This window comes from Tetrao urogallus (assembly GCF_951394365.1).
Source record: "Tetrao urogallus genome assembly, chromosome: 1".
In the NCBI taxonomy this organism is placed as follows: domain Eukaryota; kingdom Metazoa; phylum Chordata; class Aves; order Galliformes; family Phasianidae; genus Tetrao; species Tetrao urogallus.
This window is the reverse complement of record NC_136813.1, coordinates 169462071-169483793: the sequence shown is the minus strand read 5'-3', so window position 1 is coordinate 169483793 and position 21723 is coordinate 169462071. Positions and strand designations below refer to the sequence as shown.

Below are 21723 nucleotides of genomic sequence, written 5' to 3'. Positions count from 1 at the left end.
AATATTTTAGTAACAAAAAAAAAGGTTTAAATGTGGGATGATTAAAGGTCAAGTGTTTTGGTATCGGATTTTTTTAGCACATGTTGGCAGTATGTTTCACTCCAGAGGAATTCAGTTTGTAAATGATTTTTGTTTTCTAGAATGTGTTACATAAAGAGCCACTGAGCATCAGATAAAATAAAGGTTTGTGCATATTTATTTCCACTGAATTAAGGCGCAGTTAATTAAGGCAGTTAGAAAGGGGCACTTCAGACCTGAGAATCCAGAGTTACACTTTATCACACGCTTCAGAAACCTTCACGCTAACCTTTTCTGTTGTGTTTTTTTCATGATTTAACATCTGCCTCAGGAAGAAGAGCAGAGGAGTGACCTCAGCCTAGTGGTGTTTTCAGAAAAATCACTCACCTTGGAAAAAAGATTGGTAAAAATAGGAGCAGTAACGTTGCTTGGGTTTGGCTTTTTCTTTTTTATAACTAAGTTAGCGGTAAAGAAAAGCTGACTCTTTCAGTGCTGTGAATAACTTGTGCTCAGTGTATGTAGCAGAGCTGAATTCACGTGAAAATTTGTGTAGTTTCATCATATCAGTCACATCTACATTTGGTTCTTATTTTGATCTAGCTGTAAAATGATTAAACAAAATCTGTTCGCGTTAATGTACCTTAATGCTTTAGATTCAAAGTTATTTCTGGTATAGACTATAGGGACAAAATCTTATCAGAGCTGTGGGTTTTTTTGTTGTTTTTTTTTTTTTTTGCCCTAAAGTTATAGTTATTACTTAATGATCACAAGTTTTTGTTTTAACTGTGGTTATAACAACTGTTACCTGTTCAGCTGTTGTTCACATAGGTAAACGTAAGCAAGCAATGCTGTTGTTTGTTTTGGATGCTTGTAAATAAATTGGCAATGCAGGCGTGCTTTGCTTTGTTTCTTTTTTTAAACATTAAGTGTCGTGTGATTTTTATGTTGAAGAAGTTCTTTTCTCAGGCATAGATTATCAAAAACTTTATAATGAGGTATATTTGTCACAGCCACAGGACTGCAGATACCTTGTCTGAAAGTCATTTCCCACTGAACTGTGCTATTCACATTATGCCTGAGATATATTTCCTCAGGTCTGCTTGTATCAGTTTCATCACTACAAAAGATTGTAAGGATACTAACAGGATTTATAGCAATTGTTTGCTATAAGAATGCAGGCAACTTAGAAGGAATATTAGCATTTCTTGACGTGGACTTTCACTACAGTAGCTTCATGTTAATTTTCCTCTTAAGGTTTTCATCACTTAGAGGTGTTGGTAATTCTGCAGCAAAACTTTAATATCTGTTTTTACAGCCAGTTTCCACACTGAGTGTGTTGCAAAAAGAAAAGAAAAAGGGAATTGGTTTAAGTCATCTACAAAAACCACATTTTTGTAGACTTCAGTGAATGTCTGTAAAAGTGCTGCATGTTTGTGATGGGATGTTCTTCAGTCAAAACAGAAGCAGTCTGAAAAACCATCATTAGACTCAGTGGGTGTGCCTTGCTTTAGCATGCTCTGCTCCCAGAGATGTGTGCAGTCATCATCTTGAATGCTCCCTCTGGAGAATAGTAATGAGAAGGTAAAAACCCAGTGCTGCTCCAGGCAGTTACTGCTGTCACAGTTGTTTCCTGCTTTTGATTTGAGAAAACTACCTTGGGTGTTAGTATGTTTCCTTGCTGTTGTAATTGTGTTACATGTCAGAAGCTTGTTCACATTGTCTTTGCAAGGTGTAGGTTATGCAAGTGGAATTATTTCAGCCACTCACATGGTGTGTGTGACACAGCCCTTGGAGAGGATTCTGATTCTTAGCTTTGGTGCTCCTCGCTTCTCCACTTCAGTGAAGATTTGCAAGTAGCTGCCACTCCAGAGATGCATTTCCTGCCTCTGGTACATTTTGCCATCGGAGACAGTAATGAAAATGATTTTTTTTTCCTGCAAGTCTGAAAAAATTATCCACTTGTATGCAGGCCTTTGAAGCTGACCTTGCAGGTTGTGCAGTTAATTAGGAAAGCTGCTCCAGAAAATAGATTTATCAGCATTTAACTGAATTATAATAATGTGAATGGTGTCGTCAGTGTAAATTTACCTATGCTGGGGCTAGGGAGGGAGAGAATAATTCATAATATTCATTGATAAATGTTTTCTAGTTTGAGAGTTACAATAAAATATTCTGTGCAGAAATGAGTCATGGGTCTGAATGTTGTACTGAACTCCTAAATGCATGAAGTCAGCAGAAAGATGATAGCTTAAATTCCAGACGTCTTCATTTTACTACTACACTTCTGTGCGTGCCATTTCATTATTTAGTTCTGTCAGTTCATGTCATGAATCTAAAACTGAAAGAAGGAGAAGACAGCTTTCTTTTTTTCTTTCTGTTAGGTTGTACAAAAAAAAAAAAAAAAAAAAAAAAAAAAAACCAATGTATTTCTCTTTTAAATGATTTCTATTTTGTTTTACAGTTACTTGAATTGACCGCTTCATTGATGAAGTGGGTTGTGCATTTTGGCAGTAATCTAAGCTGCATTTGAGAGAAGCTGCTCTTGTTAAGATGTCCTAAACATTGCTTATTTTATGTGTTTATCATCAAATTGTGACACTTCCATGTAGACAACTTCCAAGATAAATACAGGCTTTGTGTCGTCAGCATCTTTGCTGTGTTGTAGTGTTCAAGGACATCATTCAGAGTGGCATAAATCACACATGAGAAGTGAAGATCTTGGACTAAGCAGTTTGATCTGTGTCTCATTTCACTGGTCAGGAATGAATTGTGCTGGGTGAGTAGGATATGTGAAGAGCCAAATAAGTAAGGTTTATTCTAACTCAACCATTAAAGAGAAGGGGAGAAAAAAGTGTATTTTCTCCAGATTCCAGACTCGGGCTTAAACAATGAATTTCAAAGTCCTTTATTCACTTTCATGTTGTTCCAGTGCCTTTTTCAAATTCCTTGTTTGAGAGGGTATCACAGTATGGTTGCGATAGGGCAGGAAACAAAGAGATTACTGCAAAATCTGGCCCCTAAACCATGCTGTCCAAATTGAATCCCCCAGCCAGCACCGGGGTGAGGCAGCCTTTAGATGGAAATAACCCTGCTGAGAGGCCTTCTTCTTTAAGTCATCACATTAAAGTCATTATCCTGGAATAGTAATGGTACAGTGATTTGCACATCTATGAGGGGATGGGAGGAAAATGCTAAAGAGCTTTGCATACATTAGGCAGGTAAGCCTCCCAGCCCTGGGAAGGGTTATTTTCCTCTTACAGTAGTGCAAATGGAGAAGCAGGAGGATTGAGCCGGTTGTAGCTGGGGCCAAGCCCTACAGATACAGAGTTGCTTAAAGATGCAGTGAGGTTCCTACTTGGCCGTGCCATGTGTTGGATATCTAACTGCTCTGAATGCTGGTGAACATCAAGGCAATGGTCTTTTCTGCATCTGCGGGCAGTTATGTAAAATGTAGGGCCTTGGGTGAGCCTGTAGAAGGGGCCTAAAGAATTCTACTTCTCATTTACCTTGTTCATCCTGGAGCAGGATGTGAACAAGAGATTTTCTGTCCCTGGGATTTGGGTTTTTCTCTGCTCTTTGACTTGTGGAGTATTTAGCCTGTACTAAGGCATAACCATTTTTTCCTGATTGTTTCTAGTTGCAAAGAGTAGACAGTAAGTTTAGGTACGTGCATTCTTAAATGGGAAATGAGTGGGCTTCTTTAATCACATTCTCTGTTCACTTGGAGAAATGCTGCATTCATTTGGTTGCGTTTTTTTCCTTTTTCCTTGTCCAGCTGCCTCGTTACGGACAAAATGTGAACGTGAGCTGTGTGGTTTGCTCCTTCTCCTCTTGCTTTCTTTGAGTCTCTCCCAGCATTCCCCAAAGCTGTTAGTTTCTGCTAAAAATTCCATTTGGAAATGACATTGCCTATCCTGGGAAATTTCTACTTATCAGAGCTCTGGATTTTATATACCAGGACTTACAATTGTTAAGGTATGAGATGAAGTAGTACTGGCATCGGGCGAATAATAGGGTGTTTGTCCTTAACAGCTCTAATAACTGCTAAATTATTTTCATTTCTTATCCTGACACAAACATTGCAGTTCACAAAACATGGAGCCCAGGTCCTCATGAATGAGACTTGGGGGCTCCCTCTGAGGGATTTTGAGTTCTGAGATGTGTCCTTAGCTGTGGTATGTGTAGGAAGATGACCTTCACTTAAGGATTTGGGGGTTGATTTTAAGTATTCCTCCCAAATGAGCCTTCCAGGCCTCCAGAATTTCTGAAAACAGTCTCCATGAATGTAGTAGTACAGGTTTAACTACATTATTTTCACTGTTTTGCTGAAAAACTTCAGCCCCATAAGGTATGCGCTGATGAAGCTGGGCTTTTGGTGTTGCCACTTGCATAGCGCGTGGCATAATCTCTTGTCTGGATGAGTAATGGTGTGGGTATGGCACCGTGAGGATGCTGAGGGCTCAGGGTAGTGAGTTGAGGGGAGGCTGAGGAAGCTGGGGCTGCAGAGGCCGGGGAGGGGGATGTCTCTGTGTGTGCGGGTACCTGATGGCAGCAGTGTCCTACTGCTGTCGGTGTGGGATCTGAGAGCAAAGAAGCTGTTGATTGAGGAGGGTGCCTCAGAAAAGCCCAGTGAGTCATCTGCTGGCTGCAGCTCCAGAGGGGGCCATGGGGCTTGCAGCCTCAGGTCCCAAATCCTGCTGGGATCTGCTGTCTCGTCCCCACCTTCTCCTTCTGTTACTGAACCAAGGTGCGTGCTCCTTCAACGCCAGAAACTGAAGTTGGCTGAAAATTGAGGTATTTCTTTGTGCACATAGACAATGCTTTATTGAATGGATTTGCCTACTCTTCTGTTGCCGTGAGGCCCTGGCACAGCTCCATGGGCACACAGTTCATGTGAAGCCGTTCTGCTGTGGGGCTGTCCCTGTGCTGGGCTGGACCTATCCTGCTGCTGTAGCCCAAAGCCCTGAAAGCCCTTCTGTGGGGTTGGGTGGTTGGGTTGTTGCTGGTTTTGTTTGGGGTTTGTTGTTTAAGTTAAGAGAAGCAGGTGGACATTCTCACATCTTGACAGACATTGCTTAAGCATTTTCCTGCTGCAGCACTCAGGACTTTCCCCTGGCCGTGGTCTCATTTTGGGTGCCAGCCTGAGGCCTGATGGCACCGACTGCAGCTGTGTCCTCTGTGCCTGAGGAGTTCAGTTTGGGACCCTTCACTGCAAGAAAGACGTTGAGGCCCTGGAGTGTGTCCAGAGAAGGGCAACAAAGTTCTGAAGGGTCTTAAGGGAAGCAGATGAGGGAACTGGGGCTGTTTACACTGGAGGAGTCTCAGGGGAGACCTCATTGCTCTCTGCAACTGCCTGAAAGGAGGTTGCATTGAGGTGGGTGTCAGTCTCTTCTCCCAGGTAACAGATAGTACAAGAGGCCTTAAGTTGCATCAGGGGAGATTTCTGCATCCCATGGGACAGCGCCGCCGTTGCATTCAGGGTGATTTCTTTCTGAGATTAAGAAAAATCTCAGAAAAAGTGGTGAAGTATTGGACCAGGCTGCCAAGGAGGTAGTGGAGTCACCGCCCTGGTGATGCTCAAGAAACGTGTAGCTGTGGCACAGAGGAACGTAGTTTATCGGGCATGCTGGCAATGGGCTGATGGATGGACTGGATGACTTTAGTGGCCTTTTCCAACCTTTATGATTCTATGAATCTGGGACTGGGTCCCAGTGGAACTGCTGAGTTTTCCACGATTTTCCCATGGGACTGACAGCCAAAAGGAGAGCGATGCTCTGACTGCAGCCATCCCAAACCCCAAGCCTGAACCAGGGCATTTCTCTTTTAATGACGTTTTGCAGTGTTGGTTTTTGTGTCTGCTTTCCCGTATCTGACCTCTCTAGCTGACGGTGACAGAGGTGCACGCAGGGCTGGCGCACGAGTAACGTGCACACGAAGACTCGGAGGGTGGTGTGTGCGGCTCAGGCTCCGTCCCTGCCCACGGGTGGCGGCCGGCCCTGGCGGGGCAGCGGCTGAGCGGATCGGGCAGGGCCGCGGGGCGGGAGGGGCTCCGCCTGATCGCTGCCATACGGGAGCGGCGGGGAGCGCCCGAGAGGCTTCGCGGCCGGGCACGGCTCTGTCCCGCAGCCCCGGCCCGGCCGCCCCCCGCGACGGGACCTTCGCTCGCCGCCCGCGCCCCACCTCCCCACCCACTCCCCGCGGGACGCGAGGCTGCGGCTTCGCCCGGTGCCGGGGGTCCGCTTCCACTCGGAGGCGGTCGGGGTCGGCCCGGCAACGGTACGCGGGGCGGCTGCGTGCGGGGTCATTGGGAAGCAGCCGTTCCTCGGAACTCCATCCTAATCAGAGGTGTTACCTCCTCCTCTCCCCAGTGTCTCTTGACATCATTTCATCCATCAGAGTTTCAGAGAAGGGAAGAAAAAAAAAAAAAAAAAAAAAAAAAAGCAGAACCCACCCAGTCAGCGCGCAGCCCACGCCGCCCCTCAGCGCTGCTGCGGCCGCGGGGAAGGGCCGGAGCGGGGCAGGGATGCGGGAGGGGCGCGGGGCGGCGCGGGGCGCAGCCGAAGGGGCGCGGAGCGGGGCCCGGAGCGCCCCCGGCGCGGGGGGGCAGCGGTAGAGCCCCGCGGAGCGAAGGAAGGGCCCCGCGGCACCGCCGCCGCCCGGCGCTGTCCCATGGGATGTCCGCTGCCCCCCGCGAGTGCCCCGATGCGGAGCGCCGCGCCCCCGCCATGGCCTCGCTCTTCGGGATCTGGTGGTGGTCTCTTCCCCTCGTGTTGCTGTGGGCGACCCCACGAGTCGCCTCCTCGTGGTGGTAAGTGCGGGCGGCCCCGTGTGCTCGCGGGGAAGGAGCGGTCGGGCTCAGCGCACCGGGCGCAGCCCACGCGTGGACCCGGGCGGGACGGGACGGGACGGGCAGCGCAGCACTGGGCGCGAACCGAGCGGCGGATCCCGGCCGGGACCCGGCACCGAGCGCGTCCCCGCCGCTGGGACCGCCCGTGGCCGCACCGTGTCCGTACGGGCTCTGCTGCTGGGGAAGGCTTTTGTGGTGCCGCTGAAATGTCACTCTTGGAAGTCGCGCCTTATAGATTTCGCGATCGTTCGACATAATGAAAATCCGTGGAAAGGACGTTTTCCTGTGTTTGGTCCCTTCAGGAGACACCTATCGCGGTTTGGGTTTGATAAAAGACACTTTCGGAGCATTTCAGGGCTTAATCGGGAACATCTGGGTGCAGATGATGTAATTTAATTTCTGGCCGGGCGGTTCTTTAAGTCTGAACTCTTGAAGTTATTGAACAAAACACAGCCCGGGAGGTTTTTAAAGGTTTTCTCCACAAAAAGTGGGTGCGGAGCCGAAGTCGGAGTCGAGGGGAGCAGAGCGAAGCAGCCTTTCCCAAACGCGGCCCCTTCCCAAACACGACCCCTCCCGGCGCTTTGCCCCGCGGTCCCTTCCGCATCCCTTCCCCATCCCGTCCCCATCCCTCCCCGCGCCCCTCCCGATGTCCCCGTGCACGCAGGGCTCCGGTCGGGTGCTCCCGTCGCTGCCCCTCCCGTTGCCTCCCGCAGGTACATGGGGGCCGTGGGCTCGTCGCGGGTGATGTGCGACAACGTGCCGGGGCTGGTGAGCCGGCAGCGGCAGCTGTGCCGGCGGCACCCCGAAGCCATGCTGTCCATCGGGCGCGGAGTGGCCGCCTGGACGGCCGAGTGCCAGCACCAGTTCCGGCGGCACCGCTGGGACTGCAGCGCCCTGGAGCGGGGGCAGCGCCTGCTCGGCCGCGTCCTGCAGCGCAGTGAGTGCGGGCGGGGACGGGGAGAGGGCGGTGGGTGCAGGGGCTCGGCACGGCTGAGGAGGGGGCCTGGGCGGGTGGCACAGGTGAAGCATCCAGGTGCTGCCGTGACATAAATGCTCAGCATTATTCCGTGGCTGTTCTATCAGTTCTAAAGATGAAAGTGCCCAATTTCCCCCAGTGTGAAATTGTAGATAGCGCCATGGACTCTTTGGATTCACACTGTGATAACGGTGTGATAAGGGGCAGGCGTGGCTCACTGATACCAGCCCCAACTACTATGGGAGAAGCTGCTGCTCACTCCTTTCTGTGAAACTCAGGACTTCTTGGAGTCTGAAGATAGCCCCTTACTATAGAGTTGTATCAACCCAACCCAACTCCGTGCTGTAAATTACTACATCTTTAAGTAAACTTTAGCAATTATTGCCTTGGAATATGCACTGAGGAGTAGATATAGTCTAGAAAAACAGCTGGTCTTTGGTGTAACGAATTAACATCGTTAGTGGGAAGGAACTGTGCCTGGGCTGTGATGTATGGAAGTCACTGTCCTGGCTTGCCAGAGCGTCACACAGCCAGTGCTGCCGGTCGCACCAAGCACACCTGGATCAGTGAAGGCCACCAGGTTCAGCGCTTTCTCATTTTCAGGAAAAAAAGCACCAAAGATTTCTCACTACTCCCTTTGAAATTAGCAAAATTAAATGCCTCCGAAGAGGAAAAGCTGGCTTGAGAAGTTAGTTGCAGTATTTTGCAGCGCAGATGCTATTCCCGTGTCTCTGTGTAGTGATTTCCCAAATAGTCTCCGACCCAGCACTTTATGTATTTCTTTTAGCTGATGGAACGTGGCAGAAATACTAGCTGCCCTCTCCCTGCATCTCCATAGAGCAACTGAGCCACGGAAGGATGGTCACCCATGTCAGGAACAAACTCCAACCCACATCAGGGTTGTACCAGGGAGGGATCCAGCTCTGAGCCATGGCCAGTTCTGACTGCAAGGCACATGCCTCTGTGTGGCTCCAGCCCCGTTTAACCTGTAGCTCAGCACACAGGCTGGGCTATTGAACTAGGCCGGCTGCTCACACTGAGCACCACAGCCATGTCTAAGGCCTGCTTCTTATTGCAGGCAGCCGGGAGTCCGCGTTCGTCCACGCCATCTCCTCTGCTGGCGTTGTGTTTGCCATCACAAGGGCGTGCAGCCAGGGAGAGCTGAAGTCCTGCTCCTGTGACCCCGAGAAGAAGGGCTCTGCCAAGGACAGCAAGGGCCGCTTTGACTGGGGCGGCTGCAGCGACAACATCGACTATGGCGTAAAGTTCGCCAGGGCCTTCGTGGATGCCAAGGAGAGGAAAGGGAAGGACGCCAGGGCGCTGATGAACCTCCACAACAACCGCGCAGGAAGGAAGGTGGGTGTCATGGCCGTGTTCGTGGGGTGCGGTGGGGCCGGCTCTCACAGCAACCTCAGGTCAGGAAAAGCAGGGGAGAGTGGGAGGGCAAGGCACCATTTGATCTGCCCTGAAGGCTGGGGTGGCAGGGCTCCCAGCACGCCATGTGCTACTGCTTGTCAGTGCCCCTCTGGGTCCATCCAGCAATTCTTTGTGTAGGAGCTGAGCGCAGGTACAGCCCTTGCAGGGTCAGGTGGATGGAGGTTTTGTTTTGAGTCTCATCCTTATGCATGAAGGAGTTCTACTACTTTTGGTTAATGAAAAGTAAAAATTCTTACAGGAGGCTGAAGATTCAGGCTGGGCTATTAGAGAGCAAATTCAAAATAGTGTTGAAGAAAAACTAGTACCGGCCATTCCTCTGCGTGTATGGTAAACTGAAACAGAACGAGCAGAGAGAAAATGCAATGACTTCACTTTTTAGAAAACAGAAGTCACATTGCATTTAATTCCAAAAGACATTGGCCTCGACAAGAAAAACGCATTTCTATATACTGCATACAAATCCCACTGTTCAATTTCCACGGGAAGTTTTCAGCTGGCTGTTGCAGGTAGCAGGAGTGGTTGCAGGCACATTGGCTGTTGCTGGTGCAAGAGCTGCAGAATGCATGCTCTGATATCTGAGGGTAGTGGCAATAAGTTGTGAGAGCAGTGCACGTGATTGGAGTGTACTTTTTCATTATTCGGAATGTGCTCAAAATTCATTACACTCTTACCATCCAAAATAACACGGGAAGATATTTCATAGCGCTTCACCAACCACTTCTGGCACGAAGAGACTTCTTGTCTTCTGATTTCCTTAGCACATATTCAGCAGCATATTCATTGCTCATATCCTCACCTTTTTTTTAAAATTTATTTTATTTTTTTTGTATTAAAAAGTTCCCTTAACATATTGTGGAATTGTTTCATATTAAGTAGCTTTATTAGAAAGAAAAGATCCAATTTTTATTAATTAATTGTACTGAAAGCAGATGGTTTTCCTAATAGTTTTTTTGTCCTCCAACATCTCTATTTCATCTGTTTTCTAGCAGCAGATGTAACTAATGTGTAATGCTACCAGTGTGATAGGCACAGTTATGGTATGCCTAGTGGGGGGCAAAGAAAGCTAATACAGCTGTCTGCGTGGCAAAAGAGGCTGCCATCTACAACACAAGGAAACACTTCATAGGTGTAATTTGGCTCCATTCTGTGAAGTGCTTTCTGGAATATTTGGGTATCTTTGTAAGTTTAAAAACACTTACATGCAAAATGGTAGGATCCTATTGGTAAGCAGGTAGGCTTTTTGTTTGTTAAATATTACCTGCACATTCCCTTATCCTTTAGGGCCTTCTCCACAGGAAGCAGTGCTGCTCCGTACAGCAGTGCAGGTTCAATTTGCAGCCCCTCACTGCCTCAGCTGCCCCCAGGTTGCACACACAGGCGGGGGTCCATGCCCTCAAACTCTTCTCACCCCCAGCACTGAGCTTGTGTCCATAGATTCCTCTTAAAAAGGAGACTGCCTGGATCTTACTAGTTCGGAAATACACTGAAAAGTATTCACAGTAATCTCATAGGAATCAGAAAACAGCATATTGCTTTGCTGTGTATCAGTACAGGGACACCACCAACAAAATAGTGTTGAATCTTGATGTACTTCTTCAGGTGTTGTCGGCCTGGGTCCACCAGGTTCCTTTAAAAACAGTTCCTCAGATGTTTAAAACCAAGCACACACTTAAGTCCCTGTCTGAGCAGAATCCCAGTCCTACTTGTTCTTTGAAGCAGTCACCCAGATTAGAAAGAAAATTAAGCATATTTTGCCTGTGTGACACATCCTCACCTTATTACCAGGCGCCTGAATGGAGAGCGCTGCTCTGCTGCACCCCAATCTTTGATCTTGTGCCTCTTCTGTCTGTTATCTTCCTCCCATGATGCTGTTCCTCATACAAACTCTAATATGTTCATGAAATATGAACCCTTAAGGCATAACAGATCAGATATTTTTATCTTCAGAATTAAATTATTTATTGTTTATGAACCTGTTTTTCCCTAACATCTTGCAGATAGCTTCTAGGTCTGAGATGAAGTTGAAAAGACATTAATGCTTCCCAGACGTTAAATTAATGATGGTGATCTCTCCAGTGCAAACTAATCAAGGCCTCACTCTGTTTGTTTGTAAGATTTTACAAATGCCATTTTAAAATTGTGTGCCCCAGCCCAGGTATGATGCTTTGGAGTCTCTGCAAAATCATTTAACATGAAATGCTTATCAATTCCCTGGCAGTGTTTGAAACACTGCCTACTTTTGTGTAGGATTCTAGACACCATGCCTAAGAGCAATTTGAGGAAGTTAGACAGTTCTATTAGATTATTCACAGTAAATTTAAACCTGATTGCATTAAAATGTTCATTAACAACATAGCGGTAAAAATGTCACAGTATTCTCAGTTCTTTTATTTATATACAATAAAAATATTCATAGCCAGGAGCAGCTCCATGAAGCCCAAGCAGGGACATGCAGTCTGGCAGTGTTTCAGCTTGAGCCATGGTGACATGGAGTACCTTCACCTATTGCTGCTGAGCAATTGTGTCCCTTACCCAATTTATTTCCCATTGCTGGAACTGTATCTGGCACTATTGTGTGCTCTAGGTCTTTGGGATGACCAGCAGGAGGGGGGAGGCAAGGAAACCTCGGAAGATGGTGTGGTTGAGAGAAACGAGCAGATCGGACCAGCCCTGTCGGATGACTTGGTGCTACCAGTGGGTGTCACTACAGACCGTGGTTTCAAGGCCCACTGCAAGCCTGGCATGGCAGGATCAATGGAAAGGGTTTGAGAAGCTTCGATTACAGTTTGTTTTACCTGTGTATATTTTGCTGCGTTTCTAAACAGGCCGTGAAGCGTTTTTTGAAACAGGAGTGCAAATGTCACGGTGTGAGTGGATCATGCACTCTAAGGACCTGTTGGCTGGCCATGGCAGACTTTAGGAAAACAGGAGATTATCTGTGGAAGAAATACAATGGAGCGATTCAGGTGGTCATGAATCAAGATGGCACGGGTTTCACTGTGGCTAATAAGAGATTTAAGAAGCCAACTAAGAATGACCTGGTATACTTTGAAAGCTCTCCAGACTACTGTATCAGGGACAGGGATGTAGGTAAGCCTCTATCATTACACATGAATGGTTTTATTTCAGACCTTTGTGCTTTACAGGTAAAAAAATATCATTATTATTGAAGTGTATATATATAAATCCAAGCATACAACCAGCAGGAAACAGGAAGGAAGATGTGCTGGAAGAACGGCTCTGTACAAGATCCATAGCTCCTCAATGTCACTAGATGTGTGATAGCCAGTTGTTCTGATGTCATTCAGCAGTTTCTTCCAGGTGCTGAGGAGCCCTGGAGGCTCTGCAGGGCAAAAGTTGTCCTTAGGACAAGTTGGAGCTGTGCTCTGGAGGCAGGCCCACACCACATAGCCTCCAGAGCCACCCCATGTCTCTGCAGCAGAGTCAAGTCCTGTGGTGTCCCCATGGTGCTGCCTTCACTTAACACCACTTCTTTTCCATGTTGTTATGCTGCTGTTGTACACTCTGAAGAGTTGGGTGGCCTTTACTTGCTCCTTCCCCACAACTCCTTGCTGCAGACACTCCTCTCCTGCAGGCAGGAGGCCAGCAGCTCTGTGCACCGCTTGCACCAGCCTGTGTTGTGGCGCAGGTTGCTGAGGGTGTGAGGTGGCTGAAGGGGTGCAATTCGGTGGGGCACAGCATGCTGCACCAGGTCTCACTGTGGTTATTTCTTTCTGTGAGTCGGCATTGGCTCAGTCTATAGCAGCTATCACATTTTCTGTAGAGTCATACCAGCCCCAGTGGGAAGAGGTGGAGTTCCAGGGCTGCTGTTAGCACCAAAGTGTTCTGCTTTCGGAGATTTCCGTGGACACCCTTAGCAATGTTACAGGGTTTGAGGCACTACTGAGCAGTGCTAATCGTGCCAACAGCTCCTGACCAGTGTGCAGCATTTCCTGATGTGGCAATTTACAATGAGCAACTGAAAAACAGAAATGTGGAGAAGAGAGCCAGACTGCGTAATGTATGAAAGATGCTGTGGAACTGATGAATATGTTGTATAACGTACCAGAGTGCACCCGCTATGACACATCCATAGGAGTCTCTGGATAGCAAAGCAGCTTAGTTCTTTTTGGCATTGCTGTGTATTTACAATCCAAGTTTACTTGGAATAAACATTGCAAAACAACTGTACTTAAATAAGAACAATATGTGAAATCCTTCTCATGTACTATTGACTTCAGCAAACCCGGAATTTCATCCAGTATGCTTATGTTGTGCACTGATCCTGGTTAGTTAAGTAGTCAACGTAACTTTAAAAGTTATTTATGGTTTTTGCAGATGGTGCTTATTACCTGCCCAAGAACGTGCTGTTCCTTGGGTAGTGACCAGTACCATAAGGTCTAATAGTTCAATCTAAGTGAATAAATGGGCATGTTGTGGCATTGTGCACAGACTAGGATTTACTGAACTTTCTGCAGAATAGGTTTGATATTTGTATTTGATATTCATTGCTTAGAGCTGCTTGTTTCATTGTGAAGTCTGTGATTTCTTTCCCCCTAGACAGAGAGCCACTGCACAACCCAATTCTATGTCAGGAAGCCATGTAACAGCCTTTGCAGCAAGCCTAATCCGGTGCAGCCAGCTGCTGGTGGAGGATGCTGGGCGTGTGTTGCAGCGCTTCTCCCTGCTCCCCACCCGGAGCCTGGCATACACTCCCACTCCTCCCCAGATAACACTCCTGATGAGGCGTTTCTGTGCCGTGCAGCAGCCTGAAGATACGGCTGTTGGGAAGAGTGCGGTTTTGGAAAGCTGCAATAAGCCTTCAGTGGGAACAGGAACAGTGCTGTGGGATTGCCTGCTACTCTCGTGGAGCGAGGAGAGATAAACACAAGCTGATCCGAGTTCAGCAGAGATAACATCAGCAGCTGAGCAGCATTTTTTCTTGATTAGTTTTATTTTGCCCTGTTGAGCACTCCAGAGCATTAGCCTGCTAGATGATTGGAGGTTAAATGAAATGAGACTATGGAAGTCCGAGTTTGGAAATAAGCGGGCAGCACCTCAGTGTCAGCTAAGTACAATACCACGGTTCTTTGTTATGCCCTTGAATATAGTTCTGCCTCTGGGGAATTCCAGCAGTGTAATGCTTCAGAAAAGCTGTGCACCTAGAGATTGATTAGAACTGGGGTTGGGGGAAGGATTCCCATAGCACGTTTTGTGAAGCATCACAACTCAACAGCTTCACAAACTGTGAAATGACAGAGCCAGTATTCTCTATGGCTTGGGTGTGTTAATGCATAAACCCCAGTATATGAAAGGTGCTCTGGAGTTGTATCATCAATGATCCTTCCAAAAATCCCCATGTCTTACCTCCTCCTGTTGGAGCTTGCAGCTTTGGCTGTTTGCTGGTGGCAGGCAGCCATTGAGGGTGCTGTCACTGCATACACCCCGCAGTCTGTCTGGGGGAGGCACTGGAACATATATACATGATTCACCCCTACAGAGGGAAAAACGTTGAGTTATTATTTCTTTCCTAGAAGGAGAAGAAGAGTCATTGCTTTCAGAAGGGAGATAATTTGTGGAAACCACAAATAGCAGCTCACTTAATAGCAAGAGAGTGTAATAAGCCAACCACCTCTATCTAGCGTTAAGATTTCAAGGCTTTTAGAAAAGGACCAAAGGAAGATTTGTAGAATTGTTCTGAATCCACTTGATTCTGGTTGTGTGGAAGCCAGAACAATTTTTGCCCATCTATATATTTTTTAATCATAATTCACTAGAAGCAGAGGTTGGACATCCCAGAGGGCTTTTGAAGACCTTACGGTGAACTTTCATATTTTGACACACTTTGCATGGGCTTCCTTTATATTAACAAAAACTGCTAGCTGCCAAACTCAATAAAAGCATCCCCTATACAGAGAGGATAATGCTGTAAAAGGAAATAGAGGGAAGGTTACACCGATGGCAGTCCGGGTGCAGCTTTGTACTGGCTTTCCTCAAATGCGTAGCTTCGCCTCAGAAGGCTCTAAAGCCTTCTTTGTCTGCTTGTAAGCTTCTGGTAAAAACATTTCAATTTTTAAAATGTTGCTTTTTAACCATACATGCAGGATAGGATGATTGAAAATTGAAGCAAGTTTATCACATTTTGACCAGAATGGTGAAAAAATAAAGAATGCTTTGGGAATAAATGTGTGAGCAGCCATATGATAGACATGATTGATTTACTGGCAGATCCTTTAGCAAGGGCTGTTGTTTGTGGAGTCTGTTAAAGCCATGTAAAGTATTCCTGTAAAAAAAAAATAGTTGAGATCCAAGATAGTTGACCTCTCCCAGTTAGATGTGATGGCAGGATTGCACTGGTGAGCAGGGGTTGACTTTTTGCAGATGTTTTGGTAGCACCAAGGTGTTGGCTGTGTTAAGGTGGTGCTGGGGTGAAGGGACAGGTCGTGTCCGTGTGCAGGTGGTCTTAGGCAGCCTCTCAGGACCTGCTGAAAACCCATGTGAGATGTACCTTAGGCTGCTCTGGGTTACACACAGGTTTCTCCTGACACCATTTGGTCACGTTTTGGTGCTATCAAAGCCAGCATTGCTGCCTCTGCTTGCACATGGGGAGACTGGTGACAATGTTATGTGTCTCAAGCAAGCAGCTGTGTCTGAGGACTCCTTCACGAGGTTACTTTCCTGTCATTTTTTTCCCTTATTGCTCCACATAAGCCATCTGCTGTATTTCTGAGAGGAATAAAGAAGGCCAAGTTTGAAGCGAAAGAGAAACATCATGAAATTAAATTGTGGCCTGGAAAGTATTGGCACTGGGCAAGATGTGTTAGCACTTCAAGTATGTAACCCGTGGAGGGAAACCAATGCTGATCTGTGTTAGACACTTTTCGCTAAGGTTAGCCCTATGCAGTCAGTCCCTGTGTGACTACTTGGCCTGCATCTCCCAATTTACGCACTGAGAACATATGAGGCAAGGTCCCAGCCCGTGGGGCTGATGCTGAGCTCGCAATGATTTCAGTCAGAGCAAGGGCCAGCCCTGAGGGCTGGGGAGATGCCAGCAAACTTGGAATCCTCCCGAGGGACTGAGGAGATGCCAGCAAACTTGGGATCCTCCTGGGCCTGAGGGACCAGGACAGCTGGCAGTGGCTGCAGAGAGAGAGAAGTCGGCCATGTGCTCACTGTCAGCTTATTCTGAATGAGCTGACTTTTGTCAACACATTTCTGTCTCTCCATTGCTGGTCTGCTCAATCCCAGCTCTCTCAGAGATGGCTGTTTTCTGCCCACTCCCTCAGGCCCTTTCACACTTGCCTTGTGTGTAGGGTCCACCTGCATATTTCTTGATTTGAAAATTACCTTCAGAACTAATTTTCTGTGAATACATTTTTTTTCTTTTAGGCAAGTGTTGAGTAATGAAGTTCATTGCTTGAAGCCATATTTTTAAATAGAAATAGAAGGGAAAATCTCGCATTATAGAGAAATAATGTCACTGTCGTTCTTTAGGAATGAGAGAAAAAGATAGTTCTCAACTTTCCACATTTGCTCAAGTAAATGACTGCAAAGCAGGAAGAAAAGAAGGGCTTGATGGGCAGGCCGTAGAGCTGGCAGTGCTCAGAGCTGTGGGTATGTTGGCGTGTACAACGTTGTGTGTTGGCATGGCAATTCTGAAACTCAAATCAAAACAAAGATGTTGCGCTAAAACTTTCTGCAAGTCAGAACAATTTCCTGCCTCTCACATGGTTCAGAGGTGCACGGTAGGTAGCAGGGTGAGACTACAAAATTCTACCTTCTTTTGTTTAGTTTCCTCTATTGTCCTCTTCACCTGAGTGCCTGAGCACCTCCAGAGGTACAGTGATATGTGTGACTGCTGTCAGCTATTGCTCATTTTCTGCCTCGTGAGGGGAATGTTTCTTCTGTGTGTATATGTTGAACTGAGTTTGGCAAGAGCAAGGCAAGCTAAATTTGCATGCTGAATATTGTCAGAGTGCTGAGATATCTGTTTCCAGAGGGGGAGCCCAGCGTGAGATGTGTGTGCCCTGGTTTCCCCAATGAGGTTGGTGCCCAACAACTGTCCTTGAGCTCAGGCAGAGCCACAGGAATGCTGAAGAAGCTCTCTGAACATCTCAGAAATGTTAGTTTTGCTCAGGAGCTAAGCTTCTATGTGCACTGTTTTGTCTTTTGCCACATTCTGTGGATAATCTAGGTCCTCCCTAATGGCACAGTAGATGTTTGTTTTGTATTGTGGGTGACATCAGATGATACTGACTTTTGACTATCTTAGGGAAGATTCCCCATTAGGGAATAAAATCATTTTCTTGTTGAAGTCAGTACAAAACTCCCATTGAAATCAGTGGGAGTTTCCCGTTCAGATTCTCTTTGGCTGCTGTGCAGTTTCCCCAGACATCTGGAAACCAGAACTTCTGGGCTGGGAAATAACCTGTGTCTTGGCTGAGGAATGCTGCTCACCTTCCCGGGAAGGCTCCCACACCTCATCACAGCGTTCATATTGCATCACCTGACCTTATGCAGAGGTTGACGTGAGGCCTTCCTCCCATAGCAGAACACCAGGCAGTTTGAATCTAATCCAAATCATAGTTATTATGGATTGTTGTCCTCTATATGCCGCATCACACAGCCTGGGCATTCCAGGACTTTGTTACTGGGCCCCATCAGCATAGTACAACCACATGTGTGGGTGGCTGGGAGGCAGAAGCATGGGAGAATTCAAATCAAATTTCTAATGCAAACACCAATCATACTTGTCAAGAGCTTGGCCTTTGTGACTTTATTTTGTCCAAGTGGAGATTGAGGGACAAGGCCCTACAAACACACTTCTTCAATTAAAGGTGTTCTGCTCTGTCTGGGATGTGATAGATGATTCTAGGGGCTGGCTTGGGCACAGACGTTCCAACTGTTCATGGATCAAGTTGGTAGTCTGAAAAGTAGGATTGGTTGGTTTCTGCCACCGGCTTCCTATGTGACCACGAGAAAGGTCACACAGCTCTGTGTCCTTGTGGGTCCTTGCGGGTCCTTGCCTGTGCCCAAATCAGTGGCGCCAGGACCTCTATGTGCAGAGCAATCCCTGAAAACAGGACCTGGGAAAGTAAGGGTTGGGACTGGTGCTACCTTGCCCTCCCTTAGATTCCCCACTTGCAATCCATGCCCCTGTATAGACGGAAGGGATGGGACACCAGGAGCTGCTGCTGTTTCCCAGTGTAGAACGTACCTGGTGCAGCCTGTCACTGGTTTCCACATCAACGCTATTTGTTTGCTCAAACAGAAAGGGCTTCAGCTCTGCCCAGCAGCTGCCTCCCTGTGAGCTCCCCAGTCTAGGCAGAGCTGGGCAGGCTGGGACAGGGCTGAGTTGGGGACGGCAGAGCTCAGCCAGGCAGAGCAGCATGACGCGGAGACAGGGCACATGATCCTGCTTTCAGCCTCCTCCACCCCGAGGTGGCACTTCAGCTCAGGGCTGGCCAAAGCAGCATGCTGGAGGAGGGTCTTGGGCTGGGTGAGCGGCTGGAACAACAGTTGAAGCCTGTCCTGATTAGGTATAAAAAGAGTAAAATTTCTGATACCATGGCTAAAAGCAAAATCTCCCACACTGTGCTCATCATGCATTGGTCAGGTGGGAATTGGCAGAAGAGAAGGTGGCTTCATTCACAGGTGTGAGATCACTTGCTGCCTGAGTGCTGGGGTGATGAGACATGGGATCTGATGTCTGCCTGGTGCTGGGGAGGTTGGGAGGCAGGGAAACCTTGTGGACAGTGCATGCTGCTGTGTGCTGAAGTGCTTCATACAGTAGTGATAGGACATAATTCCAAGTACACCGTGGGGAGAAGCAATAGAAAATAGGAATTAATGCAGCTTGATTTTATAATAATTAAAAATTATGGCTTGGGCTTTTATTAATTAAGATTTATTTGCTGTCCTATTTCACACGGATTTGAATTACTGTTCGCATGCATTTTATTCCTTAGAAAGGTGGAATTTTCATTTACACCTGAGAAATAACATACTAGTAACAAAACTGAGCAGATATGCTTTGTAGAATGTTCCCAGTTAATTTAGTGATCATAGTCACTGTGTAGGGGGTTTCATTTTGGCCAAGAACAGACAAAAAAGCTATTATCTGGTCTAAAGGCAATGCTGGAGCAATGTTCATCTTAAGGCTGCATCAGAAATTCACTGGAATATTAATAGCTAAGAAATTAGGTAGGCAGAGAGGTTTTCAGATGGAAAACGGTCTGCCAAGAGCTGTGGCATAGATCCTGTAGTGTTCTCTGAAATAAGTTCTCATCAGCTGAGCACCAACTCCTGTGTGGCACAGCAGCCTCCAGGCAGGAATGCCTTGAGGAGGTAACTGCAGCCATTTTGTGCCACTTGGGTGTGAGCAGAGGTGTCCCAGCCCTGGGGATGTGCAGAGAGCAGCAGGCCGTCTCCCTGCCCTCCTCCTGCCCACAGCAGATCAGCTCTTTCTAATGCAGGGGCTGTGCACTGCAGCTGTGGTAGAAGGTGTTCCGGGTGCTGTGGTTCTGCAGACTTTAATGCCAGCAGCAAGGTCACAGCCACCAGCTATAGCAGTTTGGGGCCCAGCAGCCTTACCCTGCCCACCCTGCGCTGCTCTGTGTGCCCGCCCAGTGGCTGCAGAACGGAGTGCTGTGCTGCACAGCCGTGGGGCTGAATGCAGGGCTGTGGCATTCTTGGGGTCAGGCAGAGCCCTGCAACATTTGGTCACTTGTACTCCTCCTTTCCAAGGCTCATTTCCAGAAATCAGGTTGCCCAAAATATGAGGCCAGTTTTGCCTTACAAGCATTTCTCATTTGACAAATAATCCACAGCAATGTGATGCTGGAGGACCGAATGCATAGCAGATTGTGTCTCCTTATTTTCATGCTGTCTGTCCTTCCTGGAACCCACCTTGCCTTTTCACGTGACTGCTGCCTTTCCCCTGCAGGCTCTCCAGGAACAGCTGGCCGGGTGTGCAACCAGACCTCCCGCGGCATGGACAGCTGTGAGGTGATGTGCTGCGGCCGTGGCTACGACACGTTGCGTGTCAGCAGGATGACCAAATGCGAGTGCAAGTTCCACTGGTGCTGCGCAGTGCGCTGCCAGGACTGCCTGGAGGAGGTGGACATCCACACATGCAAGGCGCCCAAGGCTGCGGGCTGGGCCTCCCGGACATGACGTGTGGTGCAGGTCTGCACAGGGAATGCTTCCGAGGCCTTTGCTACATTTATGCCAGTTTTGTCTTTCATTACACAGAAGCTGCCCAGTGATCATGCAGAATTTGCAGCATTCACTGCACGGTTCAGCAGGACCATGCTGTTGCACAATTTGTGTGGACTGACGGCTGTGCTGGAAGGAGCTGCCACCACTGGGCCTCCCATCCGACACAGACCCCCATCTCCTCACCGGAAGCCCTTGCTGCCACCACAAGCACGGTGGGGCCCCAGGATGAGGCCTATCCTACCGGGCCTCCCGCTGCCATGGCTGTGGCTTCCTCCAGAGGACCTGCTGCTCCGGACGCTCAGCCTGTGAGGCTGCGGGGCTGGGCACTGGTCAGGGACCCCTCCACGGAAAGCTCTGAGGCCAGGATGATTCCACGGCTCTGCTGGAGTTGAATTTGTCCATCTACCCAACATGGAGCTGTGTGTGCACTGTGGGGTCCTCTGGGGCATGAGCTGTGCTGGGCAGAGACTGGCCCATAGCAAAAAGGAGAGAACAGGAAATGCATTCAACTGCAACAGTCTCATCTGCTATAAAAGAGTGAAAGCAAATGCCTTAGGTATATATTTGTGACAGTTTGCCTTGAGAGCTTGTTAAAGGTCATTAATATTAACCACTGATCTGAAGGATCAAAGAAAATAGCTTTGTTTCTGAGCCCAATGACGTCTGGAAACAGGATGCTCAACTACGCAGGGATAGGGTTTCCTATTTGTCATTTACATAATAAACAGGAAAACATGCAGAAAGCTGGTGGAGAAGGCAATGCCTTATCTTAATAATTGGGTTTTGTTCTATAGAGTCTATCAGCTCTCACGTTGTTTTAAATTTAATAAACCTATTCAGTGTGCTTAAACTGATACAGTTCAGGTGCAGTGAGGCTTGCTCCAAATCCACACTACACAAACCCACAGCTGATGAGGAGCACGCTGGCCTTTGATGGTGGCAGTGGCAAACTGCCTGGGCCCATGTCCTGCCTGGCTCAGCACAGAAAGCTGAGCGACAACAGTGGCTGCAGGTGACGAGGCCTTGGGACCATGGCCTTGCTGGAGAGATGCTGGGGGCTGTTGTGGACGGAGATTGTGACTCTAGGTACAAACCGAGCGCTGCTGAGAACAGCCCTGCCAGCTGTGCGTGTGTTACACGCATACATGTGTGCAATGGGATACACGTACCCCAGGGTACATCTAAGGTCAGTGGTTATGATATTGGCCTCATTGCTGGAAACTCT

At 47.8% G+C, this 21723-nt stretch overlaps 2 protein-coding genes across 2 annotated transcripts in view; both read left to right on the top strand.

Moving 5' to 3' along the window:
• ASZ1 (ankyrin repeat, SAM and basic leucine zipper domain containing 1) overlaps positions 1 to 499 on the top strand; it is a gene marked incomplete at both ends in the record, with an annotated part of 36760 nt that extends 36261 nt beyond the window's left edge. Inside the window, one exon of the mRNA XM_079537223.1 lies at positions 353 to 499. Coding sequence (XP_079393349.1) covers positions 353 to 499 — 147 coding nt within the window. The remainder of the gene's footprint in view (positions 1 to 352) is intronic.
• A 6193-nt stretch (positions 500 to 6692) lies between these two features.
• WNT2 (Wnt family member 2) lies at positions 6693 to 20453 on the top strand (the record flags this gene model as incomplete). Its single annotated transcript, XM_079549804.1, has 5 exons — positions 6693 to 6826; positions 7579 to 7802; positions 8920 to 9197; positions 12104 to 12368; positions 20224 to 20453. The coding sequence occupies 5 exons, from the start codon at positions 6693 to 6695 to the stop codon at positions 20451 to 20453; spliced, it is 1131 nt and encodes a 376-aa protein (XP_079405930.1).
• Positions 20454 to 21723: the final 1270 nt, after the last annotated feature.